Raw genomic sequence first — 24,038 nt, forward strand, 5'->3', positions numbered from 1 at the left:
ATATTGCCACGCTTGTTTTAACCGTCTGTGTGATGCTCCTAAAACATAAAAAAAAACAACCTTTTGTGTCACAGCTGAGGTGTTTGGAAGATGTTACTCCAACCAAGATCAGTCATTCTAACTCTTCTTCTTGTAGAGCTTTATTTATTCAATTTAAGAGCTTCTATATTTTGCATTTTGCTGATTTTTTTTTTTTTTTTTTTTTTTTGGCATAAACATATGATGAACATACATAAATAAATTCAATTTAAAAAAGTAAGTACACAAATCAAGAAACAAAAAAAAAGAAAGATCAAATTCTCAAAGCTTTATTGTAGAGAAAGCTACATGACGCAGGTGAAACCTGAATAAAATGAAAATGTGTGAGCCGTAATAGGGGCTTCAATCCGCCCCCAAGGCACATCACCCGGAGATAAAGTTTTAATGTTATCGTTTAGCCGAGCGGCTGCTAACGCTGCAGCAATTAGGCCCTAAAGGTTAGGCTCCTCGGGGGGGGGGGGGGGCAATTATTCTCGAAAGTCTTGTGTTACTGAAATGTCACAAAGTAACTCTTAACTCTGAACTGAGGTTGTCAATGTCGCATTCAGCTCAGTATATTTCACATCCATGAAGCAACCAACACTGGTTTAGGTAACCGGTTTTTAAGCAGGCTGATTAGACACACACACACACACACACACACACACACACACACACATTCTCACACATTCTGCTCCAGGGAGACGGCTGTGACAGCGACATATTTAGTTTTCTATATTTGCCCCATCACACACTCCCACTGGAGGAGGAGGATGACGCGATGGAGGCCGATTGGACGATGCGTTGTCCTCGTGTAGGCGCATGTGTGTCCGTGTCCACAATATATGTACAATATATGCATAAAAGAATTTGAATTTTAGAGCAAATGTGAATCAAAAACAATCATCTTATGAACCGTCCGGAGCTCGAGAGGGTTTACAGGAGAAGAAGAAGCCGCTCGTATACTGTGGAGTCTTTGAAGTTAAATGACCGATCTTTAAAGGTGCAACGTACGATATTCAGAGCATTGATAGAGCAGCTAATTACCTATTCGTAATTTACAGATGTAGTGGAGCGTAACGTCTGTCTGTGAAGCACCCCCCCACCCCCCTCCGGTTTCGACCATAGGTAAACACTGCCGTAGTTTGCACTGTTAGCACCGTTAGCTGCTAGCCGCCGGCTCAACCGTCGCCATCTTGAGAGCCGTTGAGAGGCAGTAGAAATGCTACCAATCTTGTTTTCAGCCTGTTTAATGTAGAAACTAGGCCCAAGCTAAGCCATTTATTAGCATATACCATGGACACACGTGATTTATCTAAACACACACACACACACACACACACACACACACACACACACACACAACCCCACTGACAGCCAGAGTTCAGCTGGGTGTCAGCCACTGCATCTGTCCCTGGAGACACAACACCACCACCCTCACATCCTCCCATATACACTCTCACACACCAACAGATGCAAAGGGTTGATATGGAGACCCCATCACATGGCTGGGTGAGCCGGCAGTAGAGCAGATGATGGCTTGATTTACAGTAACTAGTATCGGTCACACCCGATCGTTTTATACCTCTTTTCATCCAACAAAAATCTCTTTTTTTTTAAAAGATTTTGAAATACCTTAAATTCTTGAATAAACCCATTTTAATGATTGTGGATAGCGCACATGTTGGAGAAGATTGCGCGTGTAGAAACAGATTATTTCTCCCAGTTAGATCATCCATCAGTCAGATGAAAGGATACCAGTGGAACAATACTAGCTAGAAGCCTGTTAACAGCTCCACCATTCACTTTGAAGCTCAGTCTGATGACGCTGGAATAATAATCTTGTGCATGAACATTTACCCTACTGTTCAAAAGGATTTTTGGTAGATTTTCTAATTTAAAGGGTCAAAAAATTTTCTTTTTGTTGCTTTAGTTTGCAAAAGTTCGCCGTAGCATCGACATATCGTATCCAACACGTCATTTTTCGTCAGCTCTGGCAGCAGAAAAGAATTGATTTGGAGGTTGGAAGCACTGATCTTCTCACCTGTAGAGCACCACAAATGACTGGTGCATGTGTAAGCCTGGAGACTTGAAATGAATGTAATCAGTATTCTAACGTCTGCAGCGGACCCCCTGGCAGGTCGGAGAACGAGTCGATGTCAGGCCTTCAAAAGTGAAATGGAGTTATATAACATGCTGCATGTAATAGACCGACAATCAGTTATTCATAGCAGCGTATGCCCCCCCCCCCCCCCCCCGAAGAAAACACTACCAGTAGTTCATTCAACATGGATAACTGATTCCAGGTGTTGCTGACCTTCTTGTCTATACTAGCAGCTGTTGTGCAGTTAAATTCAGCATAATAAAAAAAAAATGTATTGGAGTGATTGGCGAGCGGCGTGTCCGGCGGCGTTATCAGCCCTACGGAGCAGACGTCTGAAGTCACGGTTAGCGGCTTTGAGGAGGGCGATGTACACAAAATGGGTGACCGTAGCTAAGTGGAGAGCAGGGCCGCCTTTCAAACAGAGGGTCGGCGGTTCGATCCCCGGCTCCTGCTCTACTCGTCTCATGTCAATGTGTCCTTGAGCAAGACACTTAACCCCAAAAATGTCTCCCGTAGCTGCGTCTACGGTGTGTAGATAGATTCTGAATTGTAAGTCGCTTTGGATAAAAGCGTCTGCTAAATGACCGTAATGGAGGACTTTCCTTTCCTCATCAATGCTAGTTTTGTTCTGCACGACTATTGAGAAGTTCACAAAGAAACGGTAAACAAACAAAAGCAGAAATGCTCTCTAGTTCCACTGGGATTTCCAGCCAACCAGCAAAACAACAAGTGTGACAACAAGGAAACCGAGGAAACAGAGTGACAGACGTGTGTTGACCAAATGTATTGATCTAGTAAACTTTGATGTGTAAGTGTTCATTTTAAAGTACATGTGATGCGTGTGTGAGAGGGACAGACCTGCAGCCTTGTAACTAAGTTTGAAAAATAAGAAATTTGTCTATATATAGGATAGTATAGTACTCATTTATAATTATATACATTTTTGTATTTTCTGTAACTAAGCGATCAATATAATTCATGTGTACACCGGTGCGCACATGCCCAGTATACGTGAACGGTCATGTGACATTCGTCTTGGACGGAGATCATTCATAAAACGGGGAACGCCCGTTTCTTTATAAAACCTTGTTTTTAACGTAGTTGGCGTTGGACGTCGCCTTCCTAGTCTTCTGACCACTCATAGCACTTTACTTACTATGTCAACATTCACACATTCACACACTGATGGCTCAGCCTCCAGGAGCAACTTGGGGTTCAGTATCTTGCAATAAATCAACATAAAGAAGACTACATTTTACTAAAGCAACAAAAAATACAATGTTTACTCTCACTTTTGTTTTAATAAGTAATAGTGAATACTTTGCTGGCCTCAATTCCATGTTTTTCTGCTGAAATGCAGGTGCATATTATTAAAAAACCAAAAAAAATTATAATTCATTTCAAAATAAACCTTTTTCTTCCTGGTCAGTGTTTCCATGAATGGAGGTGTGTGAGTAACGGCAGTGCTTGTGTCTGACGCCTCCCTCAGAAACCTCAAGCACCCTCAACGCCACGGCCAGGTTGTTCTATCCTAAACTTCTGTTTCCTTTCATCTGACAACATGATCGAGTGGAGGAAGGTGAAGAAGAGGAGAGTTCCGCTAGAAGGAAATCACGGAGCAAGGAGTGAAGTGATTTGTGTCTCTGTGGACGAGAGCAGCCCCACTTTTGTTTTTCAATCATTTTTCCACACTGCATCTCTCTCTCTCCCTCGACTCTTATACGTTCCCTCCTCCTCTGCCATCATCTATACTTTTGTTTGTTTCCTTCCTCCTTTTTTACACAGTCTCTGTATACACTGCCCCCTGTCTCATCTGTTTTCCCAGCATGCTCTCTCTCTCTCTCTCTTACACAATATCAGGAGTCCCGTGTGTTTTTAATCCTGCATTGATCCCACATGGGGGCTGATATTCTCTCCGCTGCTCCTCAAGTCTGTTGATTCAGGTGCCGACGAGACGCAGCTGCAAGTTCGCTAATCTGTGAAACGCCACCGACTATTTACAGACTCGACGCTCATCATTATGTCTTCTTAATCTGCTACAGCGGTAAACAAAAGGTGGAGGTATACAGTAATCCAGCCCCTAAAGGGCATCGCACACACACACACACACACACACACACACACACACACACACACACACACACACACAAGCAACTGCAACCATTTCCACCTTTTCAAAGCAGCTGCCCAGGGTCCCTTTAAAGGCCCTTTGAAAGGACAGTCTATAACTAGCATGCAGCTACAATCCTCCAAACACACAGGCTTAAGAAAACTTGCCACAGACTCGTATGAAATATTTCAAAAAAAAAAACTTGTGTTTTTTCTGAATCAGTGTGTTTTTTCACACAGATACTTCCTTTTGTGCTTCACTGTCTGTGTGAGGGAGCGTTGTGATGCTCAAGTTTAGCACATGAGGACTTGTCGAACCGTTCAGTAACGCAAGCCTAATCCGCTCTGGGGTGATTTCGGGTGGGAGGGGGGGGCAGAGCCTTTCACACCGCCATACCGTGTCCCAGTCGGCCCTGATGAGTGTTACGAATGAGCCGGGACGGAGAGGAGAAACACGGGAGAGGACTGACGAGAGCGGAGGAGGAGGAGGGATGGTCAAAAGAATACGAGGGGAGAGAAGTGAATCTGTGTTGTTGATGTGCAGCGGCAGTCGACAGGCAACGTGCTGATCCAAATGACCCCGAGGCCCGTCTCAGTGTGTCGATCGCACTGCGCCGCGTGAATCACGGTTGATTCGCACAGAGACGCGTCCTCGTTTTTTGGTCGTCCGCAGAGAGGTCGGAGGTCAGAAACGCAGCTTCCGGAGAGAACCTCTCCAAATTTAAAAAAAACACGCCATTTACACATCGGAGCTGCGCCGCCGTCGTGTTGATGTCCAGAGACTGAAGAGAGACGAATGAGCGTCTTAAGCGGTCGCAGAAGCAATCTTAACGGGTTCCAGGTGCACAGCTCCTGCAGCTGTTGGTAGGAATTCAATGTTCAGGGCTTTGATCTGATTTCTAATTTGTCAGAGAGGTCAAAGATGGAGGTTGGGTGGGGGGGGGGGATTTGGAGATGTTCCCGCTCCAGTGAGACCAGCCTACGTTATCCAAGATAGAATTCACCAAAACCCCCCCGAGTTAGTCCTCATCCTCACGGTGTTTGAAAACAAGCAAAGCAGAAATCTAACCTCTGTCTTGCTTCTCAAAGTAGTAGCCTTTGTAAGCGAAGCCAAACAGGGGTTATGTTAGAAGGCAAAATCAGGTTTTTACTTATCATACTGTACCAAGACTTATAGCTCTATACTTTGCAAAACAAGAGCAATACTGTTTCTTTATTTCCGTGGTTTTCTACGTGGATCATCAGCTGGTGACTGTGGACATGCTGCATTAGGCTTAGTGTGTCAGCATGTAGCCATCATGTGCAAGACTCCTTTTAAAACCTTTTTAAAAAAAAATAACGAGTCAGCTGGAAAAATGCAAACAGACACTCCTTGTTATCATATTTAGTCAACCCCACAGTTTTAATTGACTGAATTTGATCTATTTTAGTCATCAGATTATATTGAACGCTTCAGTCAATCTAGTTTAGACAGAATGTTGTCACCTCGTTTCTTTCTCCCACGCCCTCGTTACTGTCTCGTCTAACGAAAGGGTCGACGAACCAATTTAGCGATGGTTTCAACCAATTCCACGGCGCTAACATTAGCTTAATTAGCTAGCCACAGCTGATACAAATCAGCAGGAATGGGAGGCGGGGCTTGGCCGACAGTCATACAGCGACTTATATGGCTCCGCCTCCTGTCTTACTTGGTGTCGATGATTGTTCACCCGCTTTCTTTGCTCTTATCTGTGTGTCTTCTCTGCCTCTGTCTCCTGCTGTCAATCCGTCTTTGTCTGTCTTGACAGGATGTCTATCTCGAGTCGTGTTGCCATCAAAGAAACACTCAGAGAGCAGAGTGCGATTGTGCTGCTCCACGCACACACACACACACACACACACACACACACACACACACACACACACACACACACACACACAATGTTTGATAGGTAGGGATTTATTTCTCTGACAGAATATGAAGGGCGTTTTTTTTACCTCAGATGTAGACAAGAATAACCAAAGAGAAGAATTTATAGATAACGATTCAGAGGGTTCCTCCATTAAGACGTCGGTACTTTCACGTAAACACTCGCTGCAAAGGGAAAGGTTTGCCAGTACAGCTAATCCCACTGAGATTATTATACCAACTGTGCATCTAGTGCACTTCCAGCTCAGCGTTGTTTTCTCTGCTGGTCCATAACGTTCACATCGGGGGGGGGGTGTGCTCAGCAGAAAGGTTGGGGACCTGTGCTGCTCCTTGACACATGCTGTCACATCATTAGCCGAAGCTGCCGGCTGATATTCAATTGTGTGTGTGTGTGTGTGTGTGTGTGTGTGTGTGTGTGTGTGTGCCACTCTCTTCACTTTCTCACCACACACTAGGAGACGAGTGTGGCGTTTTAGGAGAGTGCAGTGGGGGTGTTTTTCAACAGCTGGTATACCGTAAAGCGGGTTTTGAAATGCAAAAAACGAAATGTATCGGGCTTTATTGGACGGATTTTGGACGCCGCACGTGTGCGTCCGAGTCCGTAAGCTTGTTAACTGCGTCTGTTTGTTCACATATGCACTTTCTGTCTCACCCGTAAGTCTTCCAGATGCTGCGTAATCCAATCACAAGTTAGGGGGGGGGGTGGAATAATTATCCAATCACACAACATCCCCGGTTAATCCAATAGAGGAGCAGCTCAACGATCAATGCAAGCGGTCATAAGCGAACTCGCAAATCTCTCCCGTCATGCACACATTCAGTCGCGTACCGTCCAAGACAGCAATCACCTCCCGTTGGTGCCAGGCAAGCGTGTTTCGATTATTCATCAAGGGCCGTACGGCTGCTGTCCCTTCAGGCGTGTTTGCAGGGCAGATTCTTCAGCCTGTCCATCTCTCCCTCGTGATTCATCACAAACACACACACACACACACACACACACACACAGCATCCATCACGGAGCAAAGGAATAATGAGATGATTAATTATTAACCGTCTGTAATATATATACACGACTCTCTCATAAGCCCTGCAGTTTGTCCCACTTCGTTACTTAACTTGGATACAGTTTTTGGACTTTTCATCCATTTCACAACCAGAGGAGCTGTGTCTCTACAGCACTCTCTAAAATGGAGCCAGAGTGTGGACATGGAAGAAAAAGACGGAGCTCTGGCCATTTAGGAGGTTGACAATCTGTCAATCATACTGTTGCATTTTCAAAGCGCTTCCTCTTAGAAAAAAAGTTACAGGACGTTTATAACGGCGCTGCTGTGATCTCAAGTCAAGTCAATTTATTTATACATTTATTATGAAATCGCTAATTTCTCTCGAGGGACTTTATTTGATTTCCTTGATTTGGAAATTTGTGCCTTGCATACGAATTACTTTAGTATTATTTGTTTTTGCGCACACATGAATTATTTGTTCCCTTAAATTCAACTTTGCCTCCACAAATGATTTGCCGTTAAGGAGACATATGATGCTCAATAATAATAAGTTTCTTTTCTTTTTTTTTCCTCTCTCTGCTGCACCACAGTGACAAAGCAAAACAAATTGAAAAAAGGACAAAGAAACAGTTTAAAGAATATTTTCCCAATCATTTACTCGACAGTTCATAAAGTCGGGGAACTATCTGAGAAACCAGCAGAGACACTTCTATGTGATCGTATCTCAGAAAAAGTGGCTTTACTTTGGGGACACCGATTACGATGGCCGTTCGTTTGTCATTAATTGCAATTGTGCAGCAAGAGTCATTAACAAATACAGAAATAAAAACTTTTATGTCGGCTCTGTTGATGTTGATTTTGTGGAAAAAAATGCCTAGAGAGCAGCACAATGTTAAAGTCTGGACATAATAGATGCTACACTGGCAGGACTTGATTACTATCGATACTCACTACTTAAGCTTGACTTCCGTATCTAATCATCCAGATGTAATTGTGGACCATCCTTTAAACTGTCCTTTAAACTCCCTTCCAGGAAAATGGAAATCTGTGAAACGTTGTTCATGTGTGACGGAGCACTAAAGCGCCGATGTACAGTTCATAACTTATGTAACGTTTAGAGCAGAGCTAGGTGAGATGAGAGTGTTTTATTTATGGTGGTTGTGAGGAAGGAAAAGGTTCAAAGCTGCTCTGCAGTCTTGCCGGTACTGGAGCTCATTTGGCCTCGGGGTTAACGGGTCGTGGCTCAGGTTTCGTTATTATGTGGGCTCTGTGGCAGCTGCATCTCACCGATGCTTCTGCCGTGGAGAGAAGTATCAGTGGTCAGATTTTGATTCTGATCAGGCCCGTTTGATTGTCTACCTTGCGCATGCCAACCCAGCTTGTGAGGTTGACGTGTCCATATTGCTTTATAATATATATATATATATATATATATATTATAGGAAAGTGTGGGTGTGGAGGGTTACCATCCTGTCACCAACCTGCAGTTGATGGTCGTGTTTCCGGAGGACATCAGAATTGCGTCTCTGCTCTTTGCAGATGATGCGGTTCCGTTGGCTCCTTCAGACCAGGACCTTCACGGACGCACTGGGCCGGTTCTGCAGCAGAGTCTTGAGTTTGGATGAGAGTCAGTACCTCCATATTATGAGGCCACGGCTCTCTGCTAGAAAACGGTGGATTGGGAGTGAGTCACCCTGTACGTCTCCCTTTAGAGCTTAAGAGGCCCAGAGGTTGACACAGAACACGCTGGAGGGATTATGTATCTTGTCAGGCCTGGGTTCGCCTCGGGGTCCCCCATGAAGAGCTGGAAGACGCTGCTTTGGAGAGAGACGTCTGGAATACAATGCTAAGCTCTCTGCCCCCACGACCCGGCCCCAGAGAAGCGGAAGATAATGGGTGGCTCACTTACCACTGATTTTACACATCATCGTCTATTTACTACTGCACTACTTCTCCATCTAGACTCACTACCGCTGCAAATGTTCTGATTTCCTCCAGCTATGAAGCCCCCCCCCCCCGCTGATGTTTTGCCTGACGGTAGTGTGTTGTCATCTGGAATCGGAAGCGTTTGAGTTCTCTCCAGATCGGGTGCAGTCATCGGTGTACAGGACGAACAAGAGGATGCTAAACACAGGGCCCTGGGGTGCGCTTGTTTTTGGGGAGTCATGCGGTGTGTGTGTGTGTGTGTGTGTGTGTGTGTGTGTGTGTGTGTGTGTGTGTGTGTGTGTGTGTGTGTGTGTGTGTGTGCTAAACCTAACTTTCAGTTGGGGAAGAAGGGGAGCAAAAAAAACATTTGTACTCGAACCAAGCTTGCGAGAGCACCAACCTAGTTTCAGGGGAGTAATTGTTGTTATTTCCGAGGTGTGTGGAGGGCAGTAGAGATGCTTGACTCTGTTGTTGATCTGTTGGCAGGGAATGCAGACTGACGGGGGTCCAGACTGGCTGGCATGTGGTCTTTGATGTGCAGGAGAACCAGCTTCTCAAAGCACTTCATAACAAAATGTGTGTGTGTGTGAGTGCCAGAGGGCAGTTTATTATGTGGTAGTGAGTGAGTACACATCCGAGAAGAGCTGCATGCTTAAACTCTTGCTTAAGGGTGGACTTTTAATCCCATCACACTCACACACACACACACACACACACACATGCATGACTCACAGTCATGTTTTCATGACTTTTGGGGACATTACATTGACTTAGATTCATTCACTAGAGACCTAAACTTAACTTACTTGTCTCCAAAAGGAAGGAGAGTCCCCACAAAGTGACTGTATAAACAGGTTTATGTCCCCACAAGATGGGTAAAACACAACCACACACACACACACACACACACACACACACACACACACACACACACACTAAAATGTATAAGTGATATCCAATATTCTACCAAGGTGGACATTTTGCAGTGTCCCCGAGATCCTTGATTCCATTGTTGGTCCAGTTGGTCCCATGAGTTTTAATGGTAACTTTGTAATATTTGTGACTTGTGTGTTGATCCTTTTTTGCGTCTGGCATTCTTTCTAAAATAGCCATTAAACGTATTAACGACTCCTCAGCTGCCTCGCTCTGCAGTAGGTTGGGCGGAGTCCGCCATTTCCGTGCTGGATTCAAATGTTGTACACGTGAACACGGGGTTCACGTCAAAAGGCAGCAAAATACCGTATGTCACGCAATGACATCATCCAGAAGGGCCGAACAGCCGAATCTTGAAGATGAAATATAGTGTGTGTGTGTGCATTGGCTGCATCACATTTTCATCATGACTGAACATTAATTTCAGAGCTAATTAAAGTGTGTTTCCTGCCCCCAGTGATTAACACGCATTTTTGAACTGAACTCTGGGACTTTTATTATTAATATCATTATCGCCAGTAACCACAGGTGTTAAGAGGACCCAGACATGAAGTCTTCAGGATTATAACTTAGTTCATATTTAATCTATATGGTTAGTTTCGGCCATATCAAAGTAAAAAAATACAGTAGACCAGTTTGACGTCCAGACCACCTTGCAATCACCTGGAGTTCTCTACTTTACAATTGGAAGCACTCAGTCATTTTTATCTGTGTGTATTTTTTAAATTCCTCTTCTAATAACTAGAAACAACTTCAAAATATATCAGCATCTTAGCTGAAGAACATGTGGCATGCAAGAACTTCAGAGGGACGTTACGGTAGTTTAGGTGAAAAACAACCCTGGGAGTTTAATTCATTGTTCTTTCCTGCATTTATTGACAAAGACATATTGTACAAAGGACAAACAACAGCACAACACACTTGTTGTTGTTGTTGTTGTTGTTGTTGTTGTTGTTGTTGTTCTTGTTGTGAACGTGGTACATGGAGCCATACAACAAGTGTCTGTGGCTCTGTGCAGGACAACAGGCCTCACCGGGGACATGCTCCAACGTGATTATGACTTTGTTCAGCCGTCGCCCAAAGAAAGACGTTAGATCACCGCGGTGACAAAGTGATGAGATTGGAGACTTAGAAGCACACATTAATGTCCAGTCATGGCTGTAGCTTCCGTCGTTTGTCTGGGTTAGCTGCTGCCTCAGGCGGCATTTTTAAAGGTACATGTAAGTATTATATCACAGCGCACGATATATTGTGAAATTGCACGAGCGCAAGATAGGCCTACAGACATTTATTTTATTATGCTACAAATGTGAAAAAAAAACCTGTTTTATAAGTCGTCAAATGTGTGATTTATCCTACGGCATATCCTTTGTGTGTGAATATGCACTTATATTTTATGATTATTACCACATTCATACATTGTTTCACGCATTACTCTTTGTTTATAATACTCCAGTACCTCATACATGCTTTTTTTTTTTTGTACAAAACATATAAACATACAAAGCTTTTTTTCAAAGCTATTTTTGCTTATTGACTACATTCAGTGATTTTTATTTATTTTTTTTAGCTCCGTGTTCCTTAAGCCAAATCTGATTTTGTTTCCGATATTTATGACGTGCACAGTATGGTGGTACGAGTGAGTCACCAGTGATCTCCACGCACTGACATTAGCTCAGGCTCAGGCTCCTGTAGTTGCTAAGGAGACAAAAATCAATGGCAGCGAATGTGCTCACCTTTTTGTGTATTTCCGACGCTTGACTGTCCTCTCTGACCTCCCTTTAATCCTCCTGTACGAGCCACTCCATTTCTGACTTATTGAACCCAAATCAATCGGAGTCAATAACCGACAGAAGAAAGCAATGAAAATCTCACAATACCAACAGCGAGAAAGCTGGTGGCCGATTTAAAAAAAACAAAAAAATCCGCCTTTGGCTTCAACTACTGAATCAGGTGTTTGTTGCTTTGGCAGCATATTTTGAATTTGTCCCGGAGCCATGCAGACAGCATTCTGGGTGCAGGGATGTCTTTGCCACGTGAATAATTGCCACACTTCCTGAATATCTACATGATGTCCAGAGACGCATCATGCAGCTCAGAATGAAAACATAGTATAGTCGGCAGAGAATTCCGCTGCAGAAGCGAGCTAAAAAAACGAAACAAAGGCGCGATTAGTCCGCGGTTGCATAAGTGTTTTATCAGTTAGTCAATCAATCCGTCATTTATACGGGGGCAGAAGTACAATGAGTACAACACACACATACAGTAGGGCTGCACAATGAATCCAATATTAATCGTGATCTCAATTTTGCCTGCAACATGAATGTTTAAAAATGTGCGCTTCGCTCGTAGAAAAGTCTGCTGCATATCGAATCTAGCGCTTCCAGAAATACCAGCCAGCCGCTATTGGCTGATGGGAGTGTTTTGGCTTCACTTTTTGGGGAGCTGTCATGCCAATGCATACTCAGCCTGCAGCAGCAGCAGCCTGTGGAGAAAAAAACAACTTTCCTGAATGCTGCGGCTGAAGTCCAGAGTAGAAGAGTGACGCACTGTATGTTAAATGTATTCAGGTGAATCAGAACCTTATTTTAAGTCTTGTTTTTGATGCAAAAACAAGTATATTAACAGCAATGTGAAAGCAGTGTTCCGTTCATTTACATGCGAAAGTACAATACAATGATTTCGTCCTTCAAATCAATGAATAATCATGTCAAATAAAAGCTATTGCGCTTATCATTTTGACCCTAATCCTGCAGCGCTAACTCACAGTAGCTATTCTTGCACAGAAGGTCAGATCCAGCACCTCTCGTTTGTAATTTGAGTCGCAGACGGCCCCATTTGACCTCACAGAAAAGTGACATAACTGCGGAAGACAAGACAGCGAGACGTTCATTAAAAACCAACTCTGAATTTAGAATTGAGGCAGGAAGGAGATGGGAAGAAGGCAGCCGAGCGAGACCGAGCAGGAACCGACGAGAACAATCAAAGAAGATGGCGTTGAACTTCTATTTAACAAATGAGAGAGAGAGAGAGAGAGAGAGAGAGAGAGAGAGAGAGAGAGAGAGAGAGAGAGAGAGAGAGAGATGTGACAGTGACAGTGACAGTGACAGTGACAGTGAGGTAGAGAAGGAGACATGGATCAGGGCAGTCATTAGGGGAAGATGTACATGAGAGCTGTTTCCTGGCAACAGAAGACGGTGAAGACTAAACAGACCTAATAATGACTGCGTGATCATTTTAGAAGCCTGAGTTAGACTGTGTTCCTGCATGCCATCATGGTGTGTGCCAAAGTGCCACAAAGATGTGTGACTTCTGTTTTCCTTCTGATTTAACTGAACCCTATAATAATAATAATAATCCATGCGCTATATACATGCATTGTTTTCATATTGTCAACAATACCTGTGTAGCCAAAGCCTGATATATCGTATTCTTCTGTCCCAAAAAGGTAATTGTTGTCTAAAAATATAAACATATATATATATATAGTCACTGTGGCCCTGGGTGACATGAACCCCAAACACACCGTCCCGCCGGTATAAATATGCGCATTAATCTGCAGCCGCAAATAGTCTCCAACAAATGCACCAACGCTTGTTTGAAACTACAGCACCCAGGTTGTTTTAGGACATTTCTGAGACTGTTTAGAATGTGAAACGACACTAAAAGTCAAAATTGAGCGAGAACCCACGAGTAGAAAACAATCAAATCCAAGAGAAGCGGATGTGACCCAGTGTTGTTTCTTATTATCCTGTAAACTTAGGTATGGTTATTTTGACCCAGTGTTAGACGCGACAAGCTCAACTTTTAACCGTAAAGCTGTCACAAATGCATCGTTGGTCGTAAACAAGCTAGAAAAGTTTGCACCCATAACCACATTTAGGTTTGGGGAAATAAACCGAGCGCAATATAAAGAATAGCAAAGTGTCAAAACAACTCATGGGAAAAGTTTACCCAGTGTTGTGTCGGTGCTACGATCACCTGGGTCCATTTGTAAATATGTGCCACAGACGGGTTAGAAAAGCCAGACTATAGATTTTGACTAATGAATTGTTCATTTTGGTCTTTTCATGAATTTTTTCACAATTAGAACCCCCAGTCTTGACACCAATGGCCAGTAAGGTGTTGTAAAACACACTTCAGATGGATGCAGACAATTGGCTGGAAGACGTCGTATAAGACACGTCCTACAATATTGCCAAAACCTAAATTTTAGAGCTGTCTGCCCGCTTAGCAGTGGCTGAGTTGCGGGAAAGTACAGCAGTGTGTGTGTGTGTGTGTGTACTGGTAGCTTTTGTTAGCTGTTAGCCAAATACCGCAAAACGTTATCACGCCGCTATGTTAAGATAAACAGGCGATAAAAGGTGTGAGTTACCGCAAACCACGGGAGGTCCTTGAGGACGCAGCAATGATTGACCACCCCAAAAAAAAATATTACGTAGTTTGCTGCAGCAGAATCCGCGATCAGCCGTGGACAGACACAGAGAAGCACTCACTCACTCACTCACTCATGGAGGGACCGCATACAAGCGACCGGTCGCGTGATTCTTCCCGTGAAAGCATAACAACGTCTTTTACAATGCAGCTGAATCACCGGCTTCCAGAGGCGAAGTTGCTGGAGACATAATATGTAACTCGAATTACCTTGGGTGAACCAGCGCATCACCTCTGTCACTAATTACTGCGAGTCGAGCTCTGGCCTCTGCGCCTCACGTCTCATGCCTGGATGCATATCCAAGCACAGCGCACCAGATGACATCAGGGTCGATTCCCACTGGAGGGATAGAGACGGGAAGTGTGGACGGCCTGCAGGATGCTAATGGAAGGTGGTCTTCACTTCTGTCATTTGTTTTTTTTTTGTTTTTTCCGGTATCACCGGATATCTCTGCCGTCCCCCGGGAGACGATAAATAGAGGGAAAGCGAGAGCAGGAAAGGGAGGAGGCGTGCGCATGTCAGACATGGGAGTAATTAACTAATGAGATGGTTTGTTTTGAGAAACGCTGCAACATGTAACTTGATAGACGAACATCACAGCCGACAACCAGCCTCTTTTAAATTGACATCCTTCCCTCCTTATGTTCCTTTCTCTCTGATTTGATAAGTCCCTCGATGCAACGCGTTGAGCTGTCTCTCAAATGAGCTCGTAGGCAACCCAGGCACACACACACACACACACACACACACACACACACCTCACACACCAGCGTTAGGCCATAAAATATTCAATAAGGGGGTCTCGAAGGCCTTCAGAATTGATGGATCAACGAGAACGCCTGGGCACAAAGTAATAAATAGTCCATTTTAGAGAGTTCGCCCATCTACATGCCCGGGGCCATTAACTGAATATGCACTGGCCAAATTTTCCACTTGGTATTTACACACACACACACACACACACACACACACACACACACACACACACACACACACACACACACACAAACACAGATGGAAGCAAACAGAGGCTCACGCCGGGTTGCTGCTTCTACACAAGATTGTTACTTGACGGAGGGCAGATGTGCTTATTGGCTGCATCAAATAATGAAACCTCATAAGGTTTTTGTGACTCTTGACGGTGTTTACCAAACCCGATCAATTCTTGTTACTGACCCGCCGGGCTTCCTCGCTCTGGAGACCTGAGCTTCCAGCGGTCCGTCTCCTCTCTGCTTTTCACGTTTTGAGTCTTTTGATAGAAACACACGCCGTGGAATGCAGAATACAAATATGGTGTGTGTGTGTGTGTGTGTCTGAGTCTTACTTTGAGTGTTTAAAGATTGAGATTGGATCGTTTTTTTCTAACTAAACTGAAAAAGTCTTTGAGGTTTTCCCAACAGACGTTTACACCTGACAGGACTACAAAAGTCTTGGTGAAAATCCAAGAAACTTAGAAGTAGGAACAACACATTAGAAACAGTATTTACACACGCATGTGTGATCTAAGACATATCGGATGTCGTGCTCTTAGAGGTCCAGCACAAGTCGGCTCTTTCAGTGGTTCTCCTTTCACGACCGTGTCGATCACACGTCCTCTCTTCTCTCTTTTCGCAGACAGCAACTTCGTCCTGGGAAACGCCCAGGTGCAGTCGCTCTACCCCATCGTCTACTGCTCCGACGGTTTTCTGCGAGCTCACGGGTTACGCCCGCGCCGAGCTCATGCAGAAGAGCTGCGCTTGCCACTTCCTGTATGGCACGGAAACGAGCGACCGGTTGACGGCGCAGATCCAAGGAGCCCTGGATGAGAGGAGGGAGTTCAAGACCGAGCTGGTGTTCTACAAGAAGGAAGGTGAGACGGCGGGAAGGAAACTGTGTCCTGTGTCCATCAGTGCTCTGTATCACGTCAGCTGAGAGCATGTATAGTTACAGTATATATAACTACAGTTATACAGTGCTATGAGCAGATAATAAGGCATCATGAGTATGTCTTTAATGCATTGTGAACATAGGCATCATAGAAAGTCCAAATCCCCAAATTTCTCTGATAAATAAAGAGGGAAAAAGTAACACCATTCCAAAAAATCCTGTATAAGTAATCCTGCTGATGAACATAGTAGATGGAACGCTATGCCAGACTCCACATGTGTAAGTCGACCGAGGAATGAATGTGTGAATCACTGAGTCATACATATATATTATATGTCAAAAGAGCTTTTGAATCGGTTGCTGCGCGTGTTTCACCAGCAAATAATCCGCTCCAGCGCTCCAGCAGTCAGCCGGGGAGGGATTTTTTTTTTTTTCAAAAAAAGGAGAAAGAGAGCAACAGAAAAATGAAAAGTCTTGAGAGAGAAGATCTTTGTGAAAGAAGAGCATCAACAGAATGTTCATTTATCTACTCTTTATTAATCAATAATAGTAAAAAAAAAAAAAAAGGGGAGGGAGACGTGGACACATCTGCTCCTCTGAGATATAAGCCTCTAACAAAGAACAACACGGGGTTATAAAAGCACACACACACACACACACACACACACACACAAAAGACAAATTAGAAGTGTTTCATGCTCTTTATCATCTCTCTATGAGCTCACATTAGCATTTAAGCGGTTCCCCAGGGGAGCAAGGGAAAGAATAAACCCATACATATCCAGTTCCCTCTCTCACATCAAAGCCTGGGGCTCAATTTTAAAATTGCATTTTATCCACGGAGCACATTCTCATCATCTATTCATATCGACACGATGTACAGGCCAACAAATGAAGGAAGCAAAGAATGACAATAAACGTTTAAAAAAAAAAAATTACAAATGGAAAAAAGTTAGGGAAAAATTAAGAAAAAAAGGAGCCGACGATGGCACCGCTCATAATTGTCAATCTAAGTAACTAGCTAATGAATGACAAGCGCATCACAAATTAGCTTCACTATAACCTTCTCACAGTAACAATGCTGTGCTCTACTAACAACATGATCAATATGAATCGATATGTATATTAAAGACAGCCGTTCCTTCTCTATCTTTGCATGCTGCTTACGGTTGAGCCTGCAGAGGCAGAACAGAGGACAGTACATGCTGTTTCGGTCCCGCGATTGTTTACCGCCACGTTAAAGTCAAACGGGGACAAATCCCTCCTCACTGATGTTTTTATTGAGGCGGTCGTCCTCGCTCGTTTTTTTTTTTTTTCGATGCATTATTTACTTCTCATGATCCCCTGGAGGGAATTAGTCTCGCAGTGGCAGGAAACAGTATGCGGCGTGTGCCACATGCAAGCCCGCAAGGACACGAGTCACAGATTACAGGTGCGTAATGGAAAAACCCACGCAGCTCCTTTTAGCCTGATTTCATGCATTCATGTAGCAGCCAGCAGGGGGTTACTTACCTCGCTGGATAACCTTATTCAAGGACAAAGGCTGGCGATTTCCCTAACGTCAACAAATCCCACGAAAAGGGACAAAACCAGCAGTGAATCGATGAAGACGACGAGGATTGTGTGCGTATCAAAGTCTGACGCATCTTGTTCCTCTGCTCCATAGAGTTTAATACACCTGCATTCTCTCTAGTGTCCACCAGGGGGCGACTCCTCTGGTTGTATAGAAGTCTAGTCTAAAATGACTCTACTTCTCTCTTGATTTATTCCCTCAGTAAACATTGTGAACATGAGTTTATGGTCTCAATCTCTAGTTTCAAGTCTTCTTCAATACAGCATGATGTTTGTTCAGTAAATCATGGTCCATTTAGAGACAAACAGAACATAAAGCAGGGTATAGCCGTATGCGTCACTCCTCCGCAGTCCAAATATTGTCACTTGTTACATACAGTCTTATGATTACCATGAACACACACACACACACACACACACACACACACACACACTAGACGTAATCACACATACTTTGTCAAATGTGTACTAATCCGTGGCTGAAAAAAAAAAATGCAATATGTAACGTTTTGTAAAATCTGTAATGAAATATTGAATTAATCAGCCAACGCACTTTAAACAGAGTATAGCAAATCCCTAATTAAACGTGTCAAAAGTGAGACAAAGCTTTCTAAAGAAGTTACAGTGGGCAGTGTGCAGGCTGCAGACTAACCCCGCTGTCCTGTCACCATGGAGAAGCAGTCCAAAGCTTAGGTGGCAAAATCTCAGACGGCCATTAAATCACCGCTCTCAGCTACTGCCCCCGGGCAAAGGCACAGAGTCCCCTGTGCAGCTCGCTGCCTCAGCACACAGCAGTTCATAACTATTTATTGAACTCTGATTCAGTCCTCACCACCCAGCACCTCCTGCGCTTTAGTGTGTCCTATCTGGATGTGACGTGTTTTAATTTACCCTTTTTTAATTGCATGCAAAATGTAGACAAAGTCTTTTTTTGCTATTTTATTTTATTTCTATATATTTGTGACCAGATTTTATTTTTTTTTGATTTATATCTTCAGAAGGAAACTTTGGGTTGAGTGTCGCACGCAAAGAAGGTAACTGGTGGAAGAAGTACTCACATCTTTTAGTATCAATACTACAATGTTAAAAAATTCTCCAAATATCCAAAATATTATGGATATATATATTATATTTAGATATCATGGATGTAATATCCAAATATTACATCCATGATATCCTGCATTCAAAACTTAAAGATACAAAAATATTTGCATTTAAGCACAAAAAAGTACCGAAAGTAGAAGTACTCAGTTTCAGAATAATATAGATATATATGGATTATTAGAATTATCGATGCATTCATTTGTAAATGCATCATTAACATTGCAGCCGGGAAATATTGCATCTTATTTTAACTATAATGCTTAAAGTACAGCTTCATCCATTCAAATACATACATCATTTATGAGTGTATTCATATTTTGTATTAGTAATCTCTGCAGCGTATCAATTTGTAACTAAAGCCAAACAAAATAGATGTAGTGAAGTGGAAGTAGAACGTCACATAAAATGGCTTAAGTTTGGTACAAGTACCTCAAATTGTACTTGAGTACCTGAGTACTTCCCTCCACTACTGCAGTAAATCGCCGCTTTGAGCCTGCTGTTGAATTACTCTTTAAAGTCCAATAATTAAACAAACCTTTGACGAACACAGTCATTTGGTATCATATCTTTTTACCAACTAATGGGACACAAACACACCAACACTGGTTTCATTGAGATTCTAACTATCTGCTGGACTCCTCTCAGTAATCCCATCACAAAGACAGATGTCTTAAATGATGCATGTCCTGCGCCGGCAGCAAATGTAACCAGAGAACCAGAAAGCTGTCTTTGCAAGGCAGTCAGAGGACTCGTGTCCAAGGTGGACGTGTTGTCTGAGCTATTCTAATTTACAGTCGAGACACGGCCTTAACGGGAATCCATACTTCCTGCACTCTCCCTCTCCACTGCTGCACCTATACTCACATGGGCGCTCCGGTGGAGTTCTGAGGGTATAGATGGAACAGGAAGAGAAAAAAGAAAAAGAAGCTTTTCATCCAGGCTGAAGGGCCTCTGTGGTCTCGTGTCTCATTATAGCTGCAGGCTGCCCCGGTACCCCTGAATGTAATGGACATGCGGTCTCACACACGGAGGCTGAAGCGGTCCGGTTCAATCATTCCTCCTGATGAAAGGTGTCCAAACCACGGGGCGCTCTGAGGGACGCTGAGAGACACGTCCTTCCGTTTCTTCCAGTCGTTCCAACATGCAGCGAAATTCAAGAGTTCAAGGTTAATAACTGTCGTTATGCAACAAGTGGTTGAGCGATGAAATTAAGTTGTAGCCCGTTTGATAGAAAAGAAAAAAAACATGACGAACGAAACAAAAACAGCAGAGTATTCCTGTGCATTTTTTTAAATTTTAATTTAAATTACAGGTATTTAAACATAAGAGCTCTTATAACTGTCACTCACTCACATATGTCTTCCATACAGGCGCTCATTCTCAACAGTGTAATGCTTACAAGTGGTGTCGAAAAGTACATTCCTCTCGCGTACAATTTTGAGTATTTCCTAAAAGTATCTGCTACATCTCGGAGGCTAATATTGTACTTTTTACTCCACGCATTCATTAGTATAACTTCAGTCCCCTGTTACTTTACAGATTCTGATTAAATAATACAAAATAATAATCAGCTAATAAATTGTGCCGTATTATTTAAGATTATACTTTATTAATCCCCGGGGGGGGGGGGGGGGGGGGGGATTCAAAGGCTACCCAGCAGTATATAAAGTAGTTCTAATGAGCTCCACCTCCAGCAGCTGCAATATTAACGTGACGTGAACACATGAATGCATCAATTATTAGAATACAGAAATAGATTTCGTATTATTCTTGGAATGAGCATAATAATGACTTCTTTTTTTGAATGCAGGAGTTGTAACAGGGGGGGGGGGGGGGGGGGGGGGGGGGGGGGGGTGGGTTTCGACACTGCTGCGTTGCCATTTTAAGGGAAGGACTTAAATTCTCTTTACATACAGACAGCAATCAATAAACACAAGGCTCTGACAAATACAAGTGAAACATTTTGGTGTCATTTAAGATGTGTCAATACTGAGCTGGGACCAGTTTAAAATCTAAATGATTAGTTTTCAACATTATCAACATCTATAGCTTAAAAGGAACCGTACCAAAAAAAAAACAACCCATCTTCCAGGTGTGTGTGTTTTCACAGCGTTGACTTGTCCTGCTGTCTTTGACTAAAGGAACATTAAGTGAGCCTCCGGAACAGAAGGTGACATTACAGACATAAACACACACACACACACACACACACACACACACACACACACACACACTGCCAGTTGGTCTAGCTTCCTCCCCACGCACTTTATTCACGTGGCACAAATTGATGCTCGCTGCCGCAACAAGTAGACTTGCTTAAACTCCACAGAGCTGCCGAGGCTAGCTTTGGTTGGTAGGCTGTGATTGGATTCAGACACGAGGCTGCACTCTGTCACGGTGGTGCTTTGAGCTAACATGCTAACATGCTCACAGTGGCAATGCTGTTGTGCTAGTATTGAGTAGGGCAGCGTGTTTACAACCACACATGTTGACCTTATTAGACCTTATGAAGAGATTTCAATCTGGATCAAAAGGTTGACCGACCCGCTACTACGTATTCTGTTCTGTAAGTGTTCATCTTGTTGCAGTGTGTGTTGATGTACACGACAGTAAGCAATAAGAATATCTCTAAATATGATTTGTCATGTCATTATTATTGAGTGGATGAGGGGAGGTGAAGGAGCAACAGGTTACGCTCATAAATAAATGTTATTATACAAGGTAGTCCATCATAATTTAATGTACGTGTGATCTCTTTCTCTCTCTCTCTCTCTCTCTCTCTCTCTCTCTCTCTCTCTCTCTCTCTCTCTCTCTCTCTCTGTCTCTCTCTCTTTCTCTCTCTCTCTCTCTCTCTCTCTCTCTCTCTCTCTCTCTCTCTCTCTCTGTCTCTCTCTCTTTCTCTCTGTCTCTGTCTCTCTGTCTCTGTCTCTCTCTCTTTCTCTCTCTGTCTCTCTCTCTTTCTCTCTCTGTCTCTCTCTCTCTCTCTCTGTCTCTGTCTCTCTCTGTCTCTCTCTCTTTCTCTCTCTGTCTCTTTCTCCGTCTCTGTCTCTCTGTCTCTGTCTCTCTCTCTCTCCCTCTCTCTCTGCCTCTCTCTCTCTCTCTCTGTCTCTGTCTCTCTCTGTCTCTGTCTCTCTCTCTCTGCCTCTCTCTCTCTCTCTCTCTCTCTCTCTGTCTCTCTCTCTCTCTGTCTCTCTCTCTCTCTCGCTCTCTCTCTCTCTCTCTCCAGGAACACAGTTCTGGTGTCTTCTGGACATTGTGCCCATTAAGATGAAAAGGGTGAGGTGGTTCTGTACCTCGTGTCCCACAAAGACATCACCGACAAGAAGAAGGACCAGGATCCTGAGCACGGACCTGACACGGGTGAGTCTTACCTGAGTAACACCTGCTTTCAGGTCTGGTAGTCAGCTTTCCATCCCGTGATCACCGACTCTGTCGTCACATGGTCGAAGTTTCCCTTTTGATGACGACCGAGCCAAACTCTCATTCGCGCAGAAGACCACGCGATGCAGTTGAGAGACTTCTAGTAAAGATTATTTTGTAGAAGTGGTGTCAAGAAAGAGCCGTCACGCTCTGGAGCTCATAATATTTTTGAAGCAACAAATTCAAATAATCTACCAACTGAATGTGGTCGGAGATGCTCTCTATGTTCTCTATATTTTAAATATGTCAGCCGTGTTACATTTTGGCATTCTAACAAAAACAAATAGCGGGTTTCCTCACAATCTTCATCGTTAACTCACTGTGTAGTTTCAAGATCATTTTAATTACCCCCCCCGGAGAGGGCGACGTCACGCAGAACGTTTTGCCTTTCAGCTACTAAGTGCCACCGCAGTTATTGGAATTTCAAGCAAACAACAATCAAGCATCAATTAACAATTTTTCATCAGCGTAAATCTCACCCTGATTAGATAAGTGCATCTGTCAATTTGAATAATCCGCTAATATTAATGAGTGCCTCTAATGAAACGCACACGGTGAACCACAAACACTCGGGTAGAGACGGCACACAGCTCGTGATAATGCAGACACTCGGTCACAAATGAAATTACCAGGAAACTCCACCGCCATCTTATTGTGAAAGTCAAGACGTAAATGGATTTATCTTATAGTCATAATTGATAGTTATTAATAACTGTTCAACACTCTTAGAGAGACGACATGTTTTTACACTCAGGTAGTTAACTACGACGGGTCCAAAAGAGGAAATCAGCTGATGTTCTCACAGAGCAACACAGTCTGTGTTAGATGGAGGTTTGGGGAATTTGGATTGATGGATGAACGGATCAACAAAACGACGGACTGAACACGGGGGGACAGCTGTACGCTTCCTGTTTCCAGAGAACTGTCAACAATGTTGTTGTTTTATTTAAGAAAGACCGGATTTTGTTGGACCCAACCACCTCAACTCAATTTCTTTTCATATGTAACACTACGAATGTATGAGAACAACCCTAAACATGACAAAGAAGGTCCCATGACCTTAATTAATACCGTGTTTTAACCCAAACCATGACCCCTCCTTACACCTCACCAAACCTTCATTAACCAAAGCTTTGTCACGTAAAAAGAAAAATTGATTTTTAAAAGGTGTTCCTGCCATCACACGGGGGCTTCTTTGTTTCCTTCTAGTGTCTGTGGAGGATCATTTTTTTCCTCTTTCATTTGGAGGACTTGATCCCGATCTATTTCATTATTTGATTTAAATCATTAAAAGGAATTTTGAAGACGTCTAAAGCTTAGCTTTAAAGCTGCAGGCCTTGAATGTGAAACATAACATGAGGATATAGCGCACCTGTTGGATTTATGACCTCGTCCAGGTCACGTTCTCTCCGCTATTAGGTTGTTGTTTTTTTTCCAATGACCTGAAAGTAAGTTCACCTTCCTGACATTCTTAAAGTAGAATTACAAATGTGTTGGTTGTATTTGTCTTGGAGCACACACTATTGATTGACCCTCCATCAGTTCAGGCTGTTTCAAGCTGTTTGTTTCTTTGTACACAGTGAGAAATCCCAGCATGCAAAGCTGAAAGAGCAGATTTTAGAAGTCTTGAATCGTTGT

The 24,038-nt window shown here is 43.3% G+C and overlaps 1 protein-coding gene across 1 annotated transcript in view; it reads left to right on the forward strand.

Annotated features, from left to right (window-relative positions):
* LOC137890029 (potassium voltage-gated channel subfamily H member 3-like) overlaps positions 1-24,038 on the forward strand; it is a 103,075-nt gene that overhangs the window by 61,103 nt on the left and 17,934 nt on the right. Inside the window, 4 exon segments of the mRNA XM_068734116.1 lie at positions 16,053-16,120; positions 16,122-16,287; positions 22,207-22,245; positions 22,248-22,340. Of these exon segments, the coding sequence (XP_068590217.1) occupies positions 16,053-16,120; positions 16,122-16,287; positions 22,207-22,245; positions 22,248-22,340 (366 nt within the window).

The sequence above is a fragment of the Cebidichthys violaceus genome, unplaced genomic scaffold (genome assembly GCF_023349555.1).
Source record: "Cebidichthys violaceus isolate CVI_PGR_0920_01 unplaced genomic scaffold, fCebVio1.0.p SCAF_61, whole genome shotgun sequence".
Lineage (NCBI taxonomy): Eukaryota > Metazoa > Chordata > Actinopteri > Perciformes > Stichaeidae > Cebidichthys > Cebidichthys violaceus.